Source organism: Ranitomeya imitator, chromosome 4 (genome assembly GCF_032444005.1).
Source record: "Ranitomeya imitator isolate aRanImi1 chromosome 4, aRanImi1.pri, whole genome shotgun sequence".
Taxonomy (NCBI): domain Eukaryota; kingdom Metazoa; phylum Chordata; class Amphibia; order Anura; family Dendrobatidae; genus Ranitomeya; species Ranitomeya imitator.
The window spans coordinates 40,447,196-40,471,228 of record NC_091285.1 but is presented as its reverse complement, the minus strand read 5'-3'; the positions used below and the strand labels follow the sequence as shown (position 1 = coordinate 40,471,228).

Here is a 24,033-nt window from a genome sequence, read left to right as displayed (position 1 = left end):
GCATTATGCCGCGGTGTAACGTAGTCCGGCTAACGGACGCCACAGACGCAGTGTCAACCCAGCCTAAGGGTGCTTTCACACTTCATTCAGGCATCCGTTCGTTGGCCCCATTGAGTTTACCTCCGAACCCCCTGCGAAACGGGAGTCAGGTGTATGTGCTGACGGGCCCATAGGCTATAACAGTGCCTTAAGAGTGAACTTGTGCTCTGTCATTCATCACTTTTGAGGCTGTATGCCAGACGACGTAGTAGACTGGCACCATTATAGTCTATAGCCCCGTCTCCGCATATGCCTGAATCCCGCTTTGCTGAGGTTCAGACGTAAGCCCCAACAGGACCAATGAATGGGTGCCAGGATGCAGTGTGAAAGCACCCTAAAGGATTAAATGGAACCTAACATCAGAAAATTGTCTATTTAGCTAATTACGTGATAATTATAGTGATGTTTCTAGCTAAACTATGTGAACAGTGATTTTGCAATAATCATCAAGCAAAATTTTGCCTCCATTAGTAGAAAACCATTACCCTGAGTAATTGGGCTGGTGGGGAAATCTGACTGAGTCACAGCTTAAAGAAAGGTCCTTTACCCTTAATTGATTGCTCCGACATCAGTGCTGGCATCTTTAAAATACAGCAAAGACACTTGTATGGTTTGGACTTAGAAACCCTCTGTCTTATGCAGTGAGCCTGGTGAGGCTCACGTTTAAGCACTTTAGCTCATTGCACACTGCTGTTTGCTTGTAATCCTGTCATGCACATCATTGTTGTTCAGTATCCTCCTATCCTTCCTGTCCGCTTTCTCATGAACATGAACACTAATATTAGCTAATGTGAGAGAGGCCTTTAGTCACTTAGGTGTTATCTTGAGTTCCTTTGTAACCTCACAAACTATTTTACACCTTGCTCTTGGAGTGTTTTTTATTGGTCGACCATTCTTCAGGAGTGTAGTAATGGTCTTGCATTTCCTGCATTTATATACAATCTGTCTGACTATAAATTTGTTTAGTCAAGCTCTCTAGAGATGGTTTTTAAACCTTTTCTAACCTGAGGGGCATCAACAACTCTTCCTTTAAGGTTCTGAAGCATCTTAGTTGTATGTGCCATGATACATTTCCGCAAACAGGTTGCGAAGAACTAGACTTTGATAGATCCTATTCTTTAGATAAAACAGGTCGCCCACTCACACCTGATTGTCATCTTATTGATGGAAAACACCAAACTCTAATTGTGCCTTCCAATTACTGTATATGCTAATCCTAAAGGTTCACATACTTTTGCCAGTCACAGACGTGATAATGGATTAATTTCCTTATTTAAAAAATGACAAGGTAAAATATTCTTGACTCATTGTTGATTTTTGTTGTTCTCTTTACTACTTTTAGGACTTATATAAAAAGCTAATGTAGTTTTAAGTCAAACTGATGCAGAAATATGGAAAATTCTGAAGCCCAAACTTTCAAGCACTGTTGTATTGTCTCTTCATTTATTAACAACTGTGGCTATACAGGAGCCAAAAGAGGCTATGATCACCCCCCTAACTATCAATTACGGCATTTGATGGAGTTTGGTTTTAAGCTACAGTGAGGAAAATTAGTATTTTATACACTTCCGATTTTGCAACATTTCCCACCTACAAAGAATGGAGAAGTCTGTAATTTTTATCGTAGGTACATTTCACCTGTGAGAGTCAGAACCTAAAAATAAAAAAACAGAAAATTAAATTGTATGATTTTTAGATGAGTACAACCCCAAGAACACCATCCCAACCATGAAGTATGGTGGGGAAACATCATACAGTGGAGGTGCTTTTCTGCAAAGGGAACAGAACGACTGCAAAATATTGAAGGGAGGATGGATGGGGTCATGTATCGTGAGATTTTGGCCAACAACCTCCTTCCCTCAGTAACGGCACTGAAGATGGGTCGTGGCTGGGTCTTCCAGCAAGACAATGACCTGAAACACACAGCCAGGACAACTAAGAAATGGCTCCGTAAGAAGCATTTGAAGGTCCTGGAGTGGCCTAGCCAGTCTCCAGACCTGAACCCAATAAAAAAATCTATTAAGGGAAGTAAAACTCAATGTTGCCCAGCAACAGCCCCAAAACCTGAAAGATCTGGAGAAAATATGTATGAAGGAGGGGGCCAAAATCCCTGCTGCAGTGTGTGCAAACTTGGTCAAGAACTACAGGAAACATCTGATTTCTGTAATTGTAAGCAAAGATTTCTGTACCAAATATTAAGTTCTGTTTTTCTATTGTATCAAATACTTATTTTGTGTAATAAAATGCAAATTAATTATTTAAAAATCAAGCAACTTAATTTGCTGGATTTTTTTAGATTCTGTCTTTCACAGTTGTAGTGTATCTACAATAAAAATTACAGACCTCTCCATTATTTATTATTTATAGATGGGAAAACTTGCACAATCATTAGTGTATCCAATACTTATTTTCCCCACTGTATATGGTGGTAAAGTCTCTTAGACTAGTTAGTCGTAGATTGCCTTGCTGTAGGAATATATGCAGTGCGTTAAAGCAGCAGATGGAGCAGTGTGCAGTGCAGGTAGCCAGCAGATGGAGCAGACAGCATGTCATACGGAGCGCAGTGCGGGGAATCAGCAGGTGGGACAGTGTGCAGTAGGAGCGCAGCTGATGACAGGAAACATCGTGGGTCCCTTTTTTTGGTCACCTGTCCTTAAAATGATAAAAATCAACAGGTGTTCATAATCAAAATCCCCTCACGAAGACCACAAATGATCCCCATTGATGGCCCCCTTTGGAGCTACTTATTTGATATTTCAAGGAGATGATTAAAGGGGATCTGTCAGGTCCACATCTAAAAGCAGCATAGGTTAGAAGTTTAAATGCTGGAATCATACAGAAAGACTGTGAGTCCTACTTCCCCCGACCCCACACACTCAATAGAAATGTATACATGCAAAACAGCCAATCCCTGTGCGTGGGTGGAGGAAAGCGGACTCACAGGCTTTACCCTGGTAGGTTTTATATAGGATTTCACTCAAAAGTACTGAAGCAAATCACAGAAGACTATATATACCCAACCTCATCTCCTTCTCTCTGTGTACAGAAAAAGGCGGCTGTAACCACGTCCCCCGGTAGTGACTGAGAGCTCGCTCAGTACAGAGCCTGCTGTCAGTCAGTGTCAGGGCATGATTTCAGTCGCCGTTCTCTATACTCAGAGCAGTGACTGAACCCACTCCGGCGTCACCCCTGTGACTGAAACCTTGGACTGGCCCACAGGAGAACAGGAGAATCCTCTGGTGGGCCACTGTTCTAGAGTGAGAGACCACCCTCTTATATGAGCAGTACTTGGCACAATATACTTGAATCAGTATGTACAGACGAAGGCGGTATCTCAGTCATTTAACAATCTACCCAGTTCATTGTTATATATATTTGTGATTGAAGATAATGTCACATTTGCATGTAGATGAAAAGTGGGGACCAGGAGTTGGTTACTGGTGGGCCCTTGTCATCCCAGTCCGATATTGCCTGGAGAAATAAAGTTAATTTCCTCCCGGCTGCGGAGGTTCTAAGTGCGGGTGCCGGGCAGGTTCAGAACACTATTAACTTGCAGATTACGCCCATACCTGTAGGTTAATAGCATTAATTTACATGACAGGTTCTCTTTAAGTGGACTTAAAGGAATTGTCTATTTTTCATTTTCCTTTCTCTTGTTTTTCATATAGTGAAAATTGCATTGCTCTTTTAAACCTTATGGTCCCTATCAATCCTTGTTTTCTAATTAGTGATATAAGAAAAGGCATATTTGGGTTTCCATTAGTGATGAGCAAGTGTACTCATTGCTCGGGTTTTCACGAGCACGCTCGGGTGGTCTCCGAGTATTTGTAACTGCTAGGAGATTAGGTTTTCATCGCCTCAGCTGAATGATTTACAGCTACTAGCCAGCCTGAGTACATGTGGGGGTTGCCTGGTTGCTAGGGAATCCCCACATGTAATCAGCCTGGCTAATAGTTCTAAATCATTCAGCTGCCATGATGAAAACTAAATCTCTAACACTAACAAATACTCGGAGGTCACCCGGGCGTGCTCCGGAAAACCCAAGCAACGAGTATATTCGCTCATCACTAGTTTCCATCCCTTATGTAGATGAGATATATCCCACAGGCCCCAAATATGTACATATGCAATTAAAATTATTCAACGTTCATTACGAATTAGGTTTATTAACCACATTTACAAACTTTTTACTGTTTTAATGAACCAATCAATCAACAACAACTTAAACGTCTGAAAACACTAATAAGTGGTTTCTCCAAATTCCTCCAAATGCCACTTCAGGTGGTCAAAATCCACAGTGGCCCACACTAGACCTTAAAGGTCTATAAGCTTGAACGCTAAGACATACACAGCTTCTTACAAAAAACTTCAAGCAAAGATGGCTCCAATATGCTGGAACTTTGGGAATCTATGGATCAGCGCTAGGTCTGGAGTAGGAAAAATGAAGCTTATGCTGAAAAGAACACCCTGACTACACTGAAGCGCTAGTGTGGACAGGTGATATCTGCAGTGAAGCATGATGGTTATTCGGTGATGCCTACTGTGAAGCTGTGAAGCTTGGCCGTGGCTTGGTAATGGTTACAGAGAAGCATGGTAGTGTCTCTGTGTAGCCTAGAGTGAAGTGATTTGGCTCAGTGAAGCAAGGCTTTGGCTCAGTGATGTCTTGAGTGAAACATGGCGGTGGCTCGATGATGCCTACAGTGAAGCATTACAGTGGTTCATTGATGCCTACAGCAAACCATGGCGGTGGCTTGATATTAACAACAGTGAAGCATTTCGGTGGCTCGGTGGAGCTCTGTAGCTGCTTTGCTTCTACTGGCACTGAAAATCTGCAGCGTGTGGAGGGCAAAATGGACACAATAAGATTTCCCTAGGAGGAAACATCGCAGAACAAGTATCCTAAGAATACATCCATGTCCACTGAGACTTGGATAGATGGAGTCCTAGAAGATTCTGGAGTGGCGTGACAGTCGCCTGACTTGAACTTCATAGAGAATCTTTGGTGAAATTTGAAGAAGGGACTTGCATCACGCAAACTGGAATATATTAGTAAACTGGAGGCCATTCCTCATGAGGAAAGGGACAGCAGATCATAACAGCTGTAGGAGGTCTACTAAGTATTAAACATGTTTGTCATGAAGGAGGCTGAATAATTCTTAAACTCCAGAATCAGTATTTTTGCATTCAACTTGGAGAAACCACTTGTTATGTTACTTGCGTTGAGCGATTTAAATTGTTCACTGATCGTTGATTGACTGGAAACAGAAGAAAGTTTGTTAATTTTTGCCAATACACCAAATTTACCAATAAACCAAAAGAGGATTGAAAAATGTTGGCTGTACAATCATCTTCTGGATTAAATAGTACCTTCTAGGCACAGCTTAAAGGGAACCTGTCACCCCCAAAATCGAAGGTGAGCTAAGCCCACCAGCATCAGGGGCTTATCTACAGCATTCTGTAATGCTGTAGATAAGCCCCTCGATGTATCCTGAAAGATGAGAAAAAGAGGTTAGATTATACTCACCCAGGGCGCGGTCCCGGTCCGGTTCTGGTCCGATGGGCGTCAGGGTCGGGTCCAGGGCCTCCCATCTTCTTACGATGACGTCCTCTTCTTGTCTTCACAAAGTCCCGGCGCCTGCGCACTGCAGCACTTTGCTCTGCCCTCAACAGGGCAGACAAAGTACGCTGGAGCCGGAGCCGCAGCGTGAATACAAGAAGAGGACGTCATCGTAAGGAGATGGGACGCCCCGGACCAGACCGCGATGCCCATCGGACCAGAATCGGACCGAGACGGCCCCTGGGTGAGTATAATCTAACCTCTTTTTCTCATCTTTCAGGATACATCGGGGGCTTATCTACAGCATTACAGAATGCTGTAGATAAGCCCCTGATGCTGGTGAGCTTAGATCACCTTCGATTTTGGGGGTGACAGGTTCCCTTTAACAATACTATTTATCACTATTTTCTACCTTGTGGCTTGCCAGCTTTGACGATAAAAAAATATCTCATATTGCCACATCTTTTGTGGCGGACACAGACAGCAGTGGCCCCTGTGCAAAAACAATATACAGGCCCTTTGCAGTTCAATATCTCATCATAATGCTCAATATCACCTGCTTTGGAGGTGGTAGAGGCCCCCTTGCCTCTTGGGCACCTGGGCTGCATCAATGATATGTTCACCCCTGGACATACTTCCCCTATCATCTATAACATTCATAACAGTTTGAAATAAAAATCTACAGCAAAAGCTGAGAAAATGCTATAGAGGGAAATGAAAAAAGGAAAAACAACAAAACCTGTAAAAAGATATCAAAACAGTATTTTTTAGAGCAGAAATTTTCATAATAAGCATGCAGATTATAGCATTGGCATCCTTCATGAGCAGTGCATGCGCAACAGATGGTGTACTGTGCTGAACTGCAGTACTAAACACAAAACCCTAATTAAGGCGGCATTTTACAATATAACCAACAGCGAAAAGCGTATAATGGTAATGATGATGAAATTACTGCCTTCTGTAATTATCACATCAGTGTCTTTCATGAAGATATCTGTCGACACCTGAGTCTTTGGCATATATTACAACTTTATCATGTAAAAAAAAAAATTATAAAGCAACACAAATATTTAAACAGTGAAACATGTCTCATACATTTTCATACAGTAAAAAAGCATAAAAAATGCAACTTTGGTCATTGAAAAGACTGTTAACAAAAAAAAGTAAGACGTTTTTGTAGAGTAAGATATTTTTTAGAGCTTGTTCATATGTTGCATTTTATGCTTTCTGTTTTCTTCGGGTTCTCCAGAATACGTCCACACTCCAAAGACATACTGAATTCAGAGAATTTAGGGAATTCAGATTGTGATCCCCAAAGATGATGCCTTTAAGGTGTTGTGGAATACGACAGAGTTATATCAATAAGGAAAATATGCAGTCACTTGGCCAGTCTTTCTCCCCATGGATGTCTAAGGCTACGTTCACATTTGCGCCTTGGGGCGCAGCGTCGTCGATGCATACCGACGCATGCGTCATGCGACCCTATCTTTAAAATGGGGGCGCATGGACATGCGCCGGTATGCATTGTACTGCGTTTTACGACTCATGCGTCATATAGACGCACAGACAGGGCGCAGAGGACGCTACTTGTAGCGTTTTTCCTGCGCCGAAATTCCTGCTCTGTGCTTTCTTATGACAACGCATGCGTCGCAAAACGCAGCGTTGTGCACATGCGTTGTTGGTTGCGTTGCGTCGCCAACGCAAAGATGGAATCAAGGATGAGAGGATGCTTACTCTTGATATAGGTGTGGGACTTGCACCTATCAAACATTTATATCATATCTAGTGATGAGCGAGTGTGCTCGTTACTCGAGTTTTCCGAGCATGGTCTGGTGTTCTCCGAGGACCTTGGGCATGCTCGTAGATTATGTTTCTGTCTACGCAGCTGCATGATTTGTGGTGGTTAGACAACCTGAACATATGCAGGGACTGCTTGTTTGTTAGGAAATCCCTACATGTACTCAGGCTGACTAGCAGCCGCAAATCATGCAGCTGCAGAGACACAAACATAATCTACGAGCACACCCCAGATACTCGGAGTAACTCGAGTAACGAGCACACTCGCTCATCACTAATCATATCTTATGTTTAGGTAAAAACACATTTTTCTAAATTGTCCAGTTCAAAGGTTTTGTGGGTCTCCTCATTTTCACCTGTTCTGAAAATTCCCTATCTGGTACCTACATAGTTGTCTACATATCAGTTATTAGTCCATCCACACAATCCCTAACCAGGTAATACTCCTAGAGTAATATCTGATGGCATGTCAGGTTGAAGGGCTTGTCCGACCCTACGACATTAATGACCTATCCATATGTTGTTAATATCTGACTCTTCACTTGTTAAAAATAATTGAGTTAAATACAAAAAAAATCCCTCAGCTCTCCTGATTTTGACAGTTTTTCCAGTTTTGTGCTGTGTCACTCCATTGCAAAGAGATTCATATTTGTTGCTTTTTGGAGAGCGGTATGTGAAATTTCTGCTAGTAATGTAATTGGGGTGTTTATTCAGAGTCTTCTCTAGAGGTGTGAATTTCACTCCTCCCTCCTATACGCTGTCAATCACAGCTCGGCAGCTTCTGAAACTTCTACACTGTTGGATTAGCTGTGAAGTGACTGGCAGCATCAATGAGACAGGGGTGCTCCCAGAGAAGACTCTAAAGAAACTGCCCAGTTGCACTACAAGCAGAGATTTCACATACTGTGCTCCAAAAGCAATAAATGTGAATCTCTCTGTAAAGACACAAAAGAGGAATAAGAGGCAGAATCAGGGGAGCTCAGAGATTTTAACAAGGCATTTAACTCAGTTTTTTGAGTAAGTGAAAGCTTTTGTCTAAACACAGTTTATTGGAACGTCACTGATCTGAAATTGATAATCTATACCAGGGATATGTCAATATCATAAGGCCAGGAAAACTTTTAAGCTAGACATACACATTATAAAGATGTCAGCATGTCAGCAGATCCTGATCATTTGGACAGGATCTTACATCGGCGTACTTTGCATAGTGGATAGCCCAACTACAGTAGAAGGGTATATTCCATAAGATCTTCAGCTTCCGTTTCTCCACCCTTCATTGACGTAACACTTACATAACAGAGCTGAGTGCAGGGTTTACAATAGAGGGATTAAATCTTCTCCGTATACCCATATTTCTATGGCTCCTCCCAATGACTCTCCTCCACTTTTTGTACTTAGCGCTATGTTCACACAACCATATTTCCGAGTTCTGTCCATGAAAAGAATTGGACCAAGAGAAGGCTGTTCAGATGACCATTTTGAGGCAGTGACAGGTGTCATATTCGAGGGTCAATATATATCCCCCAGGACGCGGACAGAGTCCTATTAGACCCACTGGCATGCCTTGTGGTCACAGCAGGAAGCCTGTGAGTCACAGGGCAAAATAAAAGTTAGCGTGGACTGGGTCAAGCTATTTAGCCTAAGCAGTGTTCAGGAAAAGTCAGCATGGGCTTTAATTTTTTAAATGGACTACAGGAAGGAAGTGGGGCTGGTCCGTTTCCTCCAGGCCGGGTCTTGCAAGTGGCCTATGGCCACAGATTCCAGTTTGAGAGAAAAACCCTGCAGGAAGGTTTTGGGCATGCCAGTTCTGGTCTAGCAAGCAGGCAGAGCAGTCAGTCTGCAGAGCACTACCTGCGTGAGGCAACACAGGGCCTAGCGGAGCCAAAAGGTCTGGCACCCTCAGCGTACACGGCGGTGCAGTCACCCACGGCAACAAGTGACAGACTGTCTTTGTTTTCCCAGCTGCGATCCGGAGGATACAGCGTGCTGTGCACTGTGTGAGGTTTTGGACATTAAACACATTTTGCTTTGAACTTTGCTGGGTCACTGCCTCATCACTGCACTGCGTTGATACCGCTGCACTACACCATTTTTTCACACAGACCGAAAAAGCCACAGCATGTATTATTTCACATATGTTTGTGAATGTTAATATATGTACATAGGTGTATTTGTGTCACAGTGTATATAAGTGTCTAAAAGTGTTGGCAAATGTGCGTCATAAGGGCAGCACGGTGGCGCAGTGGATAGCACAGCAGCCTTGCAGCGCTGGAGTCCTGGGTTCAAACCCCACGAAGGACAACATCTGCAAAGAGTTTGTATGTTCTCTCCGTGTTTGCGTGGGTTTCCTCCGGGCACTCCGGTTTCCTCCCACATTCCTAAGACATACTGATAGGGAATTTAGATTGTGAGCTCTATCGGGGACAGTGATGATAATGTGTGCAAAATGTAAAGCGCTGCGGAATATGTTAGCGCTATATAAAGATTATTAAAGATTATTATTATTATATGTGTGTATGTGAGTCATTTTGTGTCTATGTGTGCAGTGTTGGATTGGGGTACCATGGATGCACCAGTATCCTTGTCTGTGGGGACCCACTGTTCAGCTACTTGCAAATATTTCATATCCTTCATTCACAAATTTACCTCTGATTCTATAATAATAAACTGGAGAGCTTATTAAATTAATTATTAGACGTCGCCTTTGTCTGCACATAGAGAATATAGTGCATTTTACCCGCTACTGCTCATATTGCGGGGTCTCACTCCTGCACAGAGGCCCACCAGGGAATTCACCTGTCCCCTTGTCGACCAGTCCGAGCCTGTATGTGTATATGAATGTGAATATAGATGTGTATGTGTGCCACTGTGCATGGGTGTGTGTGTTTACTCTATGTACAGTATGTGCTGTTCAAGTGTGTCCATTTTCATGACCCTAAGCCACATTAAAAAAAAATCTGTGTATTTCCCTTGCTGAATGTGCAAACTGATCACGCAAGATAGACTGTTTGGCTATATGCTCCTCAGTCAATAATTATCTTATGTGAGTGACACTGGCCAAGATTGTTAAGTAACAGAGGTCTAAGGACTAATGTCTCGTCTTGCAGAAAGTGTCATGTCTGGAATGCTCGTGTAAGGAGACTTATAGGCCATGCAATGCTTCTCTAGGAAATTGAATATGCAACTTGCCTCTTCAGAGAGGAACAGGATTTGAACTCTTATGCCAACCTATAAAATTTGGTTTGGCTTTTATACTAAGGCTCCTTAAAGGGTCGAAATTGACTTTTAGGATTGTGACTTCCAGTAGGTGGTGCTAGAGTTCAAATCCAACTCCTCTCTGAAGGGTTAATTTGCATATTAAGCAACAGAGTAATACAAGACTTTAAGAAGAATAACTTTAATAAATGTAACAGTTTAAAACGTATCATGGGTCTGCATAAAATAATATACGATATTTAATCATTTAAGGAGTAGTGGTCACGGTGCCATTTACATAGTGATATTAATGGGAAACAGAAGGAAGCAGATAGAACACTACTGAGATTAGTTTTATGGCTGCATACGTCCTAACAATAAAATGGTATCTGTTCTATTATAAACTGCTGTGGCATCACTGAGAAATCAAGCTTTGATGCCAAATGAAGTGCACTGGGGGTGTGGCGATGTACTCAAAGATCATTGACGCGCCCCAAATGCACTTTCAGGCTATTATGCATAAAAAATTCAAGGCTTGATTTCTCAGCAATGGCAAAACGCCCTTTTATCTCACATACTAATGTGACCATTTGATATTTAATATTTTAATCTAGAGTATTTTCCACTAACCAAAAACAATATTCAATAGGATCAGTAACCTTAAGAAAAAAAAACAAACAACAGAAGATAAGAAGTTAATGACATTTAAGGAGCTAAATTTCCAAGTTGCCTTTATCGTAACAAACCTTCATCAATATCATATTGTGTTAACAGCTTTTTGGGAGTTAACCACAGTTTTAGCAGGAAACGATTTTAGATGTAAGACATCCCGTCACATACCAAACACTCAAGGTAATAAGCAAGTGACATTGTTTTTACTTGCTCATTACCTGTATTTACATAATATCGCCTACAGTGTTCATCTTGTCTCACTGCTCACTACATTCAGATAATGGCTGTTGTAAGTAGAATAGAAGACAGTAAGTAAAAGGTCTTTAAGGTACATTTCTTTCATTGGTGGAGCTGTCGTTATCTTGGCCCATTGACAATGTGAGCCATATAGACATCTAACAGGTAAAACCTTAAATATATGTTATATAGACCACAAAAAGACAATTTACACAATGGTGGACTCCAATGTCTAAGGCGCAGACCGAAGCTAGCTATACTCTAATTATTAAAAAAGGCCAAAAAGTCCACTGTAGATTTTTTTTCTGCCCACTGTGACACAAAAAATTGTGGTAGGTGCTAACCAAAGGCAGATATCTTCGTGAAGGTTCGTTTGCAATAGTTGGAACATGATCATATCACTCAACGACCTATCTGCATCATATCAAGTGAAGCTCACCATTCAAGTGAAGGCAGAGATTGATCAACAAGACCAAACGTGAATGACAAGTCGTCATCTAAAACCATTTTTTTAAGTTTTGTCTGTAAAAATAAATTACATTAGACATTGGCCAAAAACAAGAACGTTGCCATTGCAGTAGACCATTCAGACATTCTGCTGTCAATTCTAGTAAAATCCCCCCAAAATATATTAACCAGTGACCTGTACTTGGCTTCGAAAACAAACCTAAATGTTACATCCGATAGCCGGCAGGCTTGGTGGTACAGTGTCTACACATTTGGATGTGGCATTATCTATTAACCATGGAGGATTTGAAGGAGACCTTCAAGAAGTTTCCAACCTTCGAAGAGTTCCATTAGTGGACCTTCAAGGAGTTCCAGGTTACGTTACTACTCCCTCATAGGTCAGCTTTTGCAAGACAAATATAAGGTGAGAAAATAACATGAAGACACAATTTTTTTATAAAAGCAAAACAATATTATTTGTAAAAATTACTCATATAATCTTTAAATCACATCACTTGATATAAACCATTAAAGCTATGATAAAAGTGTTCAAAAAGAGACATTAAAAAAAGTGTCAAAATAGATATTAATCTTTTACCTTAACCCCATCATTCTTTTTGTTACTGCCGCTCTTGCCTCCTAGGAAGAGAAAGTAAGCGGTAAGAAGGCCCAGGCCAGGTGCCACAAGGATGCAGAAGATCAGAAGAAGCATAATGAGCCAAGCTTTGTCTTCAGGGAGTCTGATAACTACTGACATATGCTAGAGGTGAAGCTCGTAGACTTTCAAACTTTCTGGCACCTACATAACCCTCATAGACGTAGTTTTGACAACCTCTAACTAGACAATGTTACTAGATGCAGGTTCTTCTCTAGCAATCACATTCGTTTGCCATAAACTCTTCTCCATCCATCAGATCAGATTTATAGATCCAAATAAGTCCCAGTTCATTATAAATTAGGACGTTTCCCCTTGAAGACTTGTAAGAGACAGATCTTCTCTGCTGAGGGTGAAGTGTCTCAATACCGGTAGCTTTGTTTTTATATTTCTAGCCGGTGTCCCTGAACGCCCAACCATCCCTCTCCTCTAATTATAGCCCTATAATGCTGTGGTCAAGTATCCCATGAAGACAGCTGCACAAGTGCATGATAAGCAGTTGTCCTTCTATATCTTTCACTCCATCATTCAATCCCTCAGTATGTACAAGCAAGTTTAATGGACCACTTCCAAAAGAAATTCCTCACAAGGCCGAGGACAGCCATCAGTAGAAGAATTTCGGAAGCAGGGAGCATTGTGTTAAGCTCTACCACCTCCCCTCCTTGACAAATGGCTAAATTCACTATCTATCTATCTATCTATCTATCTATCTATCTATCTATCTATCTATCTATCTATCTATCTATCTATCTATCTATTATCTATCTATCTATTATCTATCTATCTATCTATTATCTATCTATCTATCATCTATCTATCTATTATCTATCTATCTATTATCTATCTATCTATCTATCTATCTATCTGTCTATCTATCTTCTATCTGTCTCTCTTTCTCTATCTTATCTATAGATTTTTATAAATATGCAAACATTGATATTGCAACACTGAGAAGCAAAAGTCATGTACTTATTAAAATTCCCGATTGGATAGACAAGCTACTGATATGCAAATGATGAAAGAATGTAAATAAAATTTTCAAAACATCTAGATTTATTCAGTATTAAATATGAGCGCCACGTTCAAAAATCCCTTCACTTACACATCTTTTCTGAAACCAGTGAGGTTATTAATGGTTGTCAGATGAATGTTCTGCCATTGAATCCACTTGGGTAAATCATCAAGATCCGCTGCTGTCAGCTCTCTTTGCAACTGTCGACCAATGACATCCCAGAAGTGCACAAAAAAAGACAAGTTAGGAGATGCTGAAAGCCGTGGTTGCACATTTTGGCCATACAGGCTGCTCACAGTAGCATAAGCAAGATATGGCCTGTGGTTATCTTGTTGAAAAATGGCTCCTAGCACACTTCCACATTTTCTCATGAAGGCCTCTTATGGTGTTGCTCTTGTGGTCTTCAGACCAATCTCCAGCTATCATTCCATCCAAGACAAAAGTGGGATAGATCTGTTGGGATGTGGACTGTAGCCTGTTCCTGCTCCTGAAGACAACAACCGCATGGCGTGTACAGCGTCATGCGATTTTATATGTAATAGTGATGTGTGTCTTATGCAATGTATTATGGTAATGTACAGTATGTAACTCACGTAAAGTGTTAATGTATAATGTAAGTAGTGTATAGTACAAGATAAGCATAGGATAAGAATAAAAGGTTCAGTCTACAAGATAGGAAATAATTAATGATAGGACTAGCCCAGTGGGTGGGAACTAGTGTCAATAAAAAGGGGGTCACTTCCTGGTAGTGGGAGAGTTAGGCTACTTTCACACTAGCGTTAACTGCAAACCGTCACAAAAACGTCTTTTTGCCAAAAAAACGGATGCGTCAAAAAAGTGCAAAATGTATGCAACGCATACAGCATTTCGACGGATCCGTCTATTTGGGGATGTCTGGCCAATTAGCTAAAAAAATCCTGTTTCTGAGCATGCTCAGTAGAAAAAAACGTATTGCAGCGCTGCATTGCGTCGTACGACGTGTCTCGACGCATCCGTCGCTCATAGACTTTCATTGTAGCCAAAGACGCATGCCGATGGATGCGCCGAGACACGTTTTTTTGTCGGAGCCAAAAAACGTTGCAATCTACGTTTTTCCAGACGACGTGTCGCCTAATTTCGACGCATCCGTCGAAAGACGCATACCGACGTATGCAAATCCGTCGCAATGCGTCGCCAATACAAGTCTATGGGGAAAAAACGCATCCAGCAAAATATTTTGCTGGATGCGTTTTTTCTGCAAAACGACGCATTTTAACGTATTGCAGTTAACGCTAGTGTGAAAGTAGCCTTAGGTGGAGTTAGAGAAATGAATAGTGAAGGTAAAGTTTAGGTGCTGTGGGTTGCTAGGGACAGTATATGTCGCTTGTTCCAAGCAGTTGGAGGCATTACTGGGATCCTGAGTGGTCGCTCCTGTCACGTCCAGAACCCAAAGTCTGGGATAGGGGCTGCAGGACACATTGTGACTTCTGGTGTACAGTGGAAGATGAATAGGGACCTGCAGAAATGGAAGGTGTTGGCTAGTCCCGGGGTGCACTGCTGAGGTGGACAGGAAATCCTTGAGGCTGACAGAGTCAGTGGGCTTGGGGGTAGTCCAGGACGAACTAGTGACAGGACGTGTATTGCTGTGCCCTATCCCGCCTGTCACCACCCGATGAGCTTGAACTAACTAGTAAACATTTGCCTGTTATAAAGAACTTGGTGTCCCCTGAACCTTGTGAGGTGGATCATGAAGAGGGAAGCATGGAAGCAGCGGAAGCCTAGGACCTACAAGTGAGTTTGATGCACCCCACACTCTACAGCATACTGGGACACCATTTGTATGTAAAGTGCCAGAGTGAAACCAGCAGAAGATCAGTCATGATCATGACTACTACTCTGTCGAAATTTACACCTCCTTTCTAGACTCTATTGCTGTTTTTCTCTCAACCATGATAGCATTTGACATGAGGTCAGTGGGACACCTGTAGCTGAACATCTGGCTAGTAGCCAATGTTGTGCAAATGTCTCTGATGGTTTCTGTAGACACTGTTTGACACTTTGGCTTGGTATGTGACATCCAATTTTACTTGTTGCAGTACAGAATAGCTCACTACGTCATAGTCATGGCAAAAAGTGTTGGCACGCTTGAAATTTTTCCAAAAATTAAGTATTTCTACCAGAAAATTATTGCAAATTATTGTAATTACAGGTTTTGTTATCCACATGTTTATTTCCTTTGTGTTCATTGGAACAACACAGAAAAATGGAGAACAAAATGCAAATTGGACATAATTTCTCAACAAAACCCTCAAAATGGGGTAGATTAAATTGTTGGCACCTTTCCAAAATTGTGGGTAATACACTATGTTTCAAGCATATGATGCATGTTCAAAACTCACCTGTGGCAAGTAATAGGTGTGGGCAATATGAAAATCACACCTAAAACCAGAGAAGTTGACTCAAGCTAAGCATCAAAAACAGAAAGATGAGAAGAGAACTACCTGAGGACTTGAGAACCAAAATTGTTGAACAATATCAACGTTTCAAGGTTACGAGTCTCAAGGTTACAAGTCCATTTCCACAGATCTTGATGTTCTTTTGTCCACAGTGCGCAACAATATAAAAAAGTTTACAACCCATGGCACTGTACCTTAACTCTCTGGACGTGGACGGCGGAGAAACATTGATGAAAGGTTGTGCAATCCAAAGATATTCACGCTGTCCTGCAGGCTCAGGGTACATCAGTGTCAGCGCAAACTATCAGTCAACATTTGAATGAAATTAAACCATATGGCAGGAGACCCAGGAGGACCCCACGCTGACACAGAGACATAAAAAGCTAGACTGTAGTTTGCCAAAATGTCTGCCAAAATCCTTCTTGGAAAGCATCTGATGGACAGATGAGACCAAGATGGAACTTTTTGTTTACCGAAAACGGAATAAGAATAGAACACAGTACCCACATTGAAATATGGTGGAGGTTCAAAGATGTTTTGAGGTTGCTTTGCCGCCTTTGACATTGTGCGCCATGATTGCGTATAAGGCATCATGAAATCTGAAGATTATAAAGGATTTTGAGTCACAATGTAGTGCCCAGTGTCAGAAAGCTGAGTTTGCATCCTAGGTCATTGGTCTTCCAACAGGACAACTACCCCACAACTTACTTCAAGAAGCACCCAGAAATGGATGGAAACAAAGCACTGGAGAGTTCTGAAGTGGCCGTCAATAAGTCCCACTCTAAATCCCATTGAACACCTGGTTCTTTGCTGCAAATTCTACATATGTGACTTGTATAAAATGTTGATTGTAATGTTTTAAGCTTTGTAGAAGTTTCTTCCCTCCCCTATATAATAGAGGGGGCTCTGTATAACAAACTATACCTGATGAAGGAGTCAACCTGACTTTCAAATGCATTGTATGAATGAATAAAGATCCAGAGAACATGCACCCTTGCCTTCACTCAGTGGCAGTACCTGTGAATTACCGCTCTTTTTCCTGTTTGGTTTCTTCCCACCGGTGTGTGGGTCAATGTTCAGAGCAGCAGCCTTTCATTACAAGTAAGGAGTTGTGCCAGGTCATAACCCAAGCAGGTGAGCTCATGTCTTATGTTGAGAGTAGCCCACTTGTAGTACCTTTTCTCTTTTCAAATCTGATGAGGCCATGTGGACAACACGTCCATGAAGTAATGTCACAAAATCAGTGTTACTCTTGGGATTATGTTGTGGGGTGTCATAATGGACCTCTATAGCCTTCATTTCGGATACATTAAAAGAGTTCAGCATCACATTGATTTGATTGAGGAACCAGTGGTATAATTACTTCTCCAAAGAGTCCCAGGAGTGTGGCGCTCATACTCAATACTGAATAAATAGAGATTTTTGTAATGATAGCAAGAGAGCGCACTGTCAGTGTGCATTGTAAGGAGAAATTCTGGTAAGCAGAGACCATCACCGATTCACAAGTAACGTCACTTACAGAGGCGGGGCTGGTCTCTGCTTTTCCTGCACATTGGGTAATCTTCTTACTATGCACACTAACTTTGGCTGGCTCGTCACTTCTCATCAGAGTCGGAGAGTGAGCGCACTGTCAACCAACCAGAGACTAACCCAGCCCCTGAAACAAACATCGCTGATGACTATTTGTTTTAGAGTGACCACAGCATCTGCCCCATTTGAGTATCCCAGCATGCACAGGGGATTCTCAAAAAAAGGGTATTCTAAAAGGAAGAAGATAAAAAAAATAAAGCAGTTAGAGAAAAAAAGAAACAATGGGGACTTAGTATTTCAATATCCTAACAAAACCTTTGTCAAGCACAAGCATCAAAAAATATCACAACCACTGGTGGGCCACATACAAACACATGTGGCATAAACATCTCCCAAAATCTTTCTAAAGCTGATCATCTGTTGCCATCTTGAGATATACGGAGACGAGAATAAAGATAAGGAAGTACACATTTGTAGGTTCATCCTAGTAAGATCCATGCTTGTACTAAGTAATTGCTTATACAGTAAATTACAACTAAACTCCTAAAAGCACCACTCCAGCATTTCTCTATATTTTGCCACTGGAGTGGTGCCACTAATCTAAGTTCCTTGCTGCTAGTCTTATACTTACCAGATGTCATCTTCTTCTGTTGTCAGCACCACTCCAGTCGGTCTTCTGCAGTTTGTGACCTGCTGGATAACTCCAGTATCTACTGGTCTAACTGGGGTTCAAAACTTAGTTTAAGTCAAAAAGAGCCAAAATAAGGCCACAAGGAGGTTCTCCTAGACTTACACTGAGAACGTGTGACCGTTAATTCTGACTTTTGGTAAATCAGAAGTTGCCGTCACAAGATGGCGGGCAGGGATCTGAGAGGCGCTGGGAACAGCAGAAGATGGTGCCTGGTAAGCATAACACTAGGGGAAGGGAACTTAAATTCATTGCACCACTCCAGTGCTGAAATAAAAAAAAAACACTGGAGTAGTGCTTTAACATCCATATCATTCCAATGAAGACAAGCAGAGCTGCCAAAAAGAAATCCTATACATTGTGTTAGAGACAAGGCCCTCATACACATTACACTTACATCATCCGAACCCCTCTGATATCAACTGTTTCGGCCAACAGTCCAATGTGGGATCCTAGACAGAATGGTGTTGTGGGATACAAGGATCCAGCATGTCTAATTTTGGACTGCAGATCCATTTCTTTACCGGGAGATAAGCCACCGTCAGAGACATCTGGCAGCGACTCTTTCATAGAGAACAGAGGACCACTCCTGTGTTTGGGAAAGTCAGATGGGAGAGCTGCTGGACTAACAATCAGCTGAGCTAACAGCTGTCTAAAGTCTTAAGTCAGAGAATGGCATTGTAGACCCATAATTATAATGCCCAGGGAATTAGGTCACTCTCAGTGTAACTGGAAAACCTACTTTCTACTTTACAAAAGTTAACAACAGGACATTATATAGCTTATCCAAAGAATAGGTGATAACTTGCGAATCAGTAGAAGGCCAACCGTTGGGACCCACATCGCTACCGAGAAAGAGGATCCGATATGCCCCATCAGAATGGAGAAGCGGCTGCACATGCATCTGTTCAATGTCTATGGAACTGTTGGAGATAGCTGAGCCCAGTCCCATAGAGAACTCATGTTTCCCTCCTATGGGGCATATCAAAGTCACAGCGTTGGAACCCCTACTGATCCGGAAATCATTACCTATATTTTAATGTTGGGAATAACCCGTTCAGCTTTTAAGGGTCAAACATTTGCATTGGGTGATCACTTACCAGAGAAATTTCGAGTTGCCAGCATTGTGGTCAAAATAGCACCCTATATTAAACATGAAGAGATAATTATAAATGCACTTGACACAGTTATAGAACAGCCTTGATGCAAACCATGAAAACAATGTGACTTCTGTATCTGTGCAGCGTAGAGTTCATGACAGATGCAAGAAATAAGGATCTCATAGTGTGATCAACATAAGAGTGCCGGAACTGGGAAACGTATGGTTGTACAGGAGTCACTGAACATAGTGGATAAGTAACTCTCAATGGATATTTTCTTGAATATAGTTTTATGGATGTTTATAATCACATTTAGGGGGCTCCTTAGGTTACATATCTTTGTAGTATAAGGTTCAGATATAGCGGTGTTAACCATGATGAGGTGCGTTGTATGGATTATGGCTTCATCGGAATCTAGTAAAGGTTTGTTACCATATGTAATAGTGGTCTATTTGCATTGTTTCTTTGTTGTTCTGCATCATCGCTCATTATGGTTTTCAAAACGACAATAATGTTTCAGTAATATTGTGGGGATTAATGCTTAGAACACTATTTTATAGAAAAGGGTGGTGAGCAATAGGTCTTGCCAAGGTGCCACCTATTGACTGAGCCCACCATTGGTTTCAGTAGTGTCCCTTTTTGTACAGATAAGATCTATCTATCTATCTATCTATCTATTGATAGGTGATTGCTCCCTCATAAAATTGATGCCTTTTTTGTAGAGGTCAAACATACAAGTTATGAGAAATCATCTACAGTAGGACCCAAATGGGCCCTGACAAACCTGCTCAAGAGCTACTGGAAGCCACTGATTTTGGCATATCTCTTGCGCCCAAGAGTCCAATTGAACATGTGAGGGATGTAGTCTACAAAGGGGGTGCTGATACAGCTAGAAATCTTTAGGAGTGGACTTTGTCCTCTAGAAAGCATTCCTCTCATGGATTACAACCTGGAAGAATTGGCAAATGATCTATCTACAATCTATTACCCAAATAACACTACGAGACCGATGCCCTCACAAGCAAGGGTGTAACGGTAATGGTGGGTCAATAACCTTTTATGGATGCTCATTGGGATTGAACACATATATGTACAAATTATTTGTACATCTATATCTATATTTTCACTATAGCTGTATAACTTCGTTATAATCCTATTAACATTTGAACAATCTATAGTTGGCTTTGGTATGTATTCTCATTCACATAGGAGATCCAATGTATATCCTGAATATAGTCCTGTTAACATTTTATTATTATCCTATAGCCTATACAAATTGATATAGACTCTCCATTTAGACAGTCTAGAGAGTAGGGATGAGCGGTCCAGTTGAAGGTCGGGTTTGTCGGGTTCAGGAGAACTTGAGTTCAAAGTTCAGGTACCAGAACATGACCCGGGTGTGACTCGAACCAAATAGAAGTCAATGGGGACCTGGTGAGGTAAAATGGCTGTAAAATGGTCATAGAAAGGGCTAGGGGGCTGCAAAAAGAAGCAAAATGTGGCTAAGAAAATGACTTAAAATAACATCTAATAATAAAAAAATAATCTTCAACCAGGAGGCAGAGTTCCAAGTGGAGCACTTGAGCAGTGCCTTGAGGGTGTAGTTTGCTGTACTTGTTAAAAAATAAATGAATGAAAAAAGGACTTGTGGTCCCCCTTATTTTAATGACCAAGCAAGGGACAGATGTGCGCCAGTCTTATTATGCTAGGAAGGAGAAAAATATCCATGGACCTTCCCAGCCTATTAGTATCAGCCCCCAGCTGTCTGCTTTGCCTTAGCTGGCTATTAAAAATAGGGGGACCCCACGTAATTTATTTTAGGGTCACCCCATTTGTAATAATGAGCAAAGGAGTTATTTGGGTGCTGATATTAATAGGCTTTGAAGGTCCAAGGATATTGGCCCCTTCCCAGCATAATAAAGCCAGCTCAAAGCTATCTGCCTTCCCTTGGCTGGTTATTAAAAACAGGGGGGATGCACATAATTTTTTTTTAATTATTTATTTATTTCAAACTATCAGGCCGGTTCTTGTGGTTCCCCGGCCAATCACAGCCATGCAATTACTTAGTATGGATGTGATGGGGCCAAAAGTGTCCAACCTTTAAAGCTTGTTGATTGGCTGCGTTGCAGCCTTTCCACAAGCTTTACCAGGTTGCAGAACCTGAACAGTAACATGGATGTACAGCAAGAGTTCAGCACTGGACAATAGATGTCCAAGACGAACCTTACCATTCAGGTTTACTCATCCCTACTAGAGAGACTTTTTATTATATCTTTATATTTTCTTAACAGTTTTTGTCCCACTTATATAAGTAATTATGCATCTATTGCTGCTGTTTTTCTATCTTAAACTGTTTTGCGTGATTTTGATGACTAGGCAGATGATTGAATAGGGTCCTTTTGGCCGGGGTCACACTTGCGAGTGCAAACCGAGAAACTCGCGGGAGTCTCTTGCCTCAATACACGACACTGTCGCCGGCACTTGGGACTGGAGCGTTCAGCTGCATAGAAATACATGCAGCCGCACACTTCGGTCCTGAGTACCAGCGGCAGTGACTGGTATTGAGGCGAGAGACTCGCGTGAGCTCCTCACATGGCTCTCGCAAGTGTGATCCCAGCCTTATTGAGAGACTATGTTGAGTGTATGCGACATATCATTGCATTTAGAGTGTCAGCCCCCACGGCAAGGCAGGGACAACTTAGATTTATTTAGGGACTGTTTATCCCCTTATCTCTCTCTGCTTGTCTATTTCATCCATTGAATATATTTCTCTTTAAAGTTAATATATCTTTTTGACCTGTTTTATTTATTTATTATGTTGTGCCTTTTTATAAATATATACCTAATAAAGATTAGATAATTTAAAAGAGCTTTTTTTTTTAACTTATTTTGGTTGAGACATTATACCAGGTAGGGACTCAGGATGGGGGACATTATTATAGGAAGGGGCCAAAATGGGGCATTATTCCAGGAATTTGAACATGATGGAGGACATTATTATATAATGGGCACAGTATGGGTGACATTTTTAAATAAATGGCCCAGGACGGGGGACAATATTACATGTGGAGCTAACATGCATGTCTTGATAGGATCTAAAACCATCTGACCGATGTGCAGGTAGGGGCCCAAATAAAAATTTTGGACTAGGGGCCATCGAACTCTAGCTATGCTGCCTCTCACATTATTGCCCAAGAAATAATCTGTCTATCCATCTCTCTAAATAGCTATCTGTCTTTTTGACTTAAAAGCTTGATATATGAAGAAAAAAATAACTTTGAAAACTCTTTTGAATTTTAATTAAGCTGCGTAATTTGATCATTTTATAATGATGTTCTGGCAGAATGAGATAGAGGACAGAGACCAGGTTGTAGAAAGTAATTCAATTTATAACAGGTTTTGGGGGGCCACCAAAGTCTTCCTAGAACAATGGTAATGGTGAATGTCCTGTCCCAGAGAGGGATCATTTAACATTTCTACCTTTGGAACGTTTGGAGCTCGAAATTTCTGGGACTTCTAGTGTTAAGAGGCTGTTCTAGAATACAACTTCTAGGTTGCCCACATCTTGACGAGCCTCCTCATACACTGTATCTAGTTTTGTCTGATACTTGACATTGTTGGCTTTGCTCCAGTGTAAACAGAGTTCACGTACCAGTATCTTTATTGTTCTGCCAAATTTACAGATGAGAGATGTTGTGATTGAGAGGTCACTGCTTCATAATTAGAACGCCATCAAAAGAAGAGATCAAGGAGAGCAGAGGCAAAGGATCAGTGTAAATGTCACAGGATGGCGAGGAATGGCAGGATATTTTTGTCTATTACTGAGCATCTGACTTTAGATATGTAGTTTTAGGGTTGGCTTGAGGTTGAACTAGATAACATCGGTGGTGGTACATGAGCTAGGTCCTCCACCAATGCCTCGAATGAATGAATCATAACAATGAACATGGAGGCCAAACTAGAGCTCTGAAGCGCACATACCCTAGAAGAGATACCTTATAAGAATAAGGGATCACTCACAAGAGCGACGATTCTCTCTTTCGAGTTTTCGACACTTGATGAGAGTTTGAGCCAAGTGTCAGTTTACTGAGATCCGATTGTGTCACATGAGAGAATGTGGAGAAGATGGAGAACTTAGAGGAGTATTCCCACCTCCAAGATCCTATCACAATATTTAGTAGGTATAATGATAATAAAATTAGCAAATATCTCCAATTAGAAATGTAATATAGGTTTTCTGATTTGCTATGTCACTTACCCCATGTGCAGGGCATTGCAGTTGCTTAGGTATCCATGGTTATGAGTCATAACCATGGATACCTAAGCTACTGCAATGCCCTGCACATGGGGTAAGTGACATGGTGAATCTTAAAAACTATACTACATTTCCATCTGGAGGGATTTGCTAACATTATTATTATTACATCTACTACGTCTTGGAAATGGGAGTATTACAGTGTCTATTGCAGAATAAGGTGACAGGGTCGGCCACATTATCTTTATTTTATCAGATTTGTTGGGGACATGATGTTGTAGCACTTACTATTATATATGACCATTTTCTTTCCTCACAGACTGCACAGATCTCCAGTCCATAAATTGCCTGCTGGCACAGGAGCATCTGACCAGACCTGTCCATCATTCTCCTCCAATAGAAAAGCAGTTT

At 41.3% G+C, this 24,033-nt stretch overlaps 1 protein-coding gene across 3 annotated transcripts in view; it reads right to left on the bottom strand.

Annotated features, from left to right (window-relative positions):
- The window catches only part of CAMK2A (calcium/calmodulin dependent protein kinase II alpha), a 219,340-nt gene that overhangs the window by 26,913 nt on the left and 168,394 nt on the right, over positions 1-24,033 (bottom strand). For all 3 annotated transcript variants that reach the window (XM_069763577.1, XM_069763576.1, XM_069763578.1), the window contains exons 12-13: positions 19,368-19,410; positions 12,546-12,586 (exon numbers count right to left, since the gene is read on the bottom strand). In XM_069763577.1, coding sequence (XP_069619678.1) covers positions 12,546-12,586; positions 19,368-19,410 — 84 coding nt within the window. The remainder of the gene's footprint in view (positions 1-12,545; positions 12,587-19,367; positions 19,411-24,033) is intronic.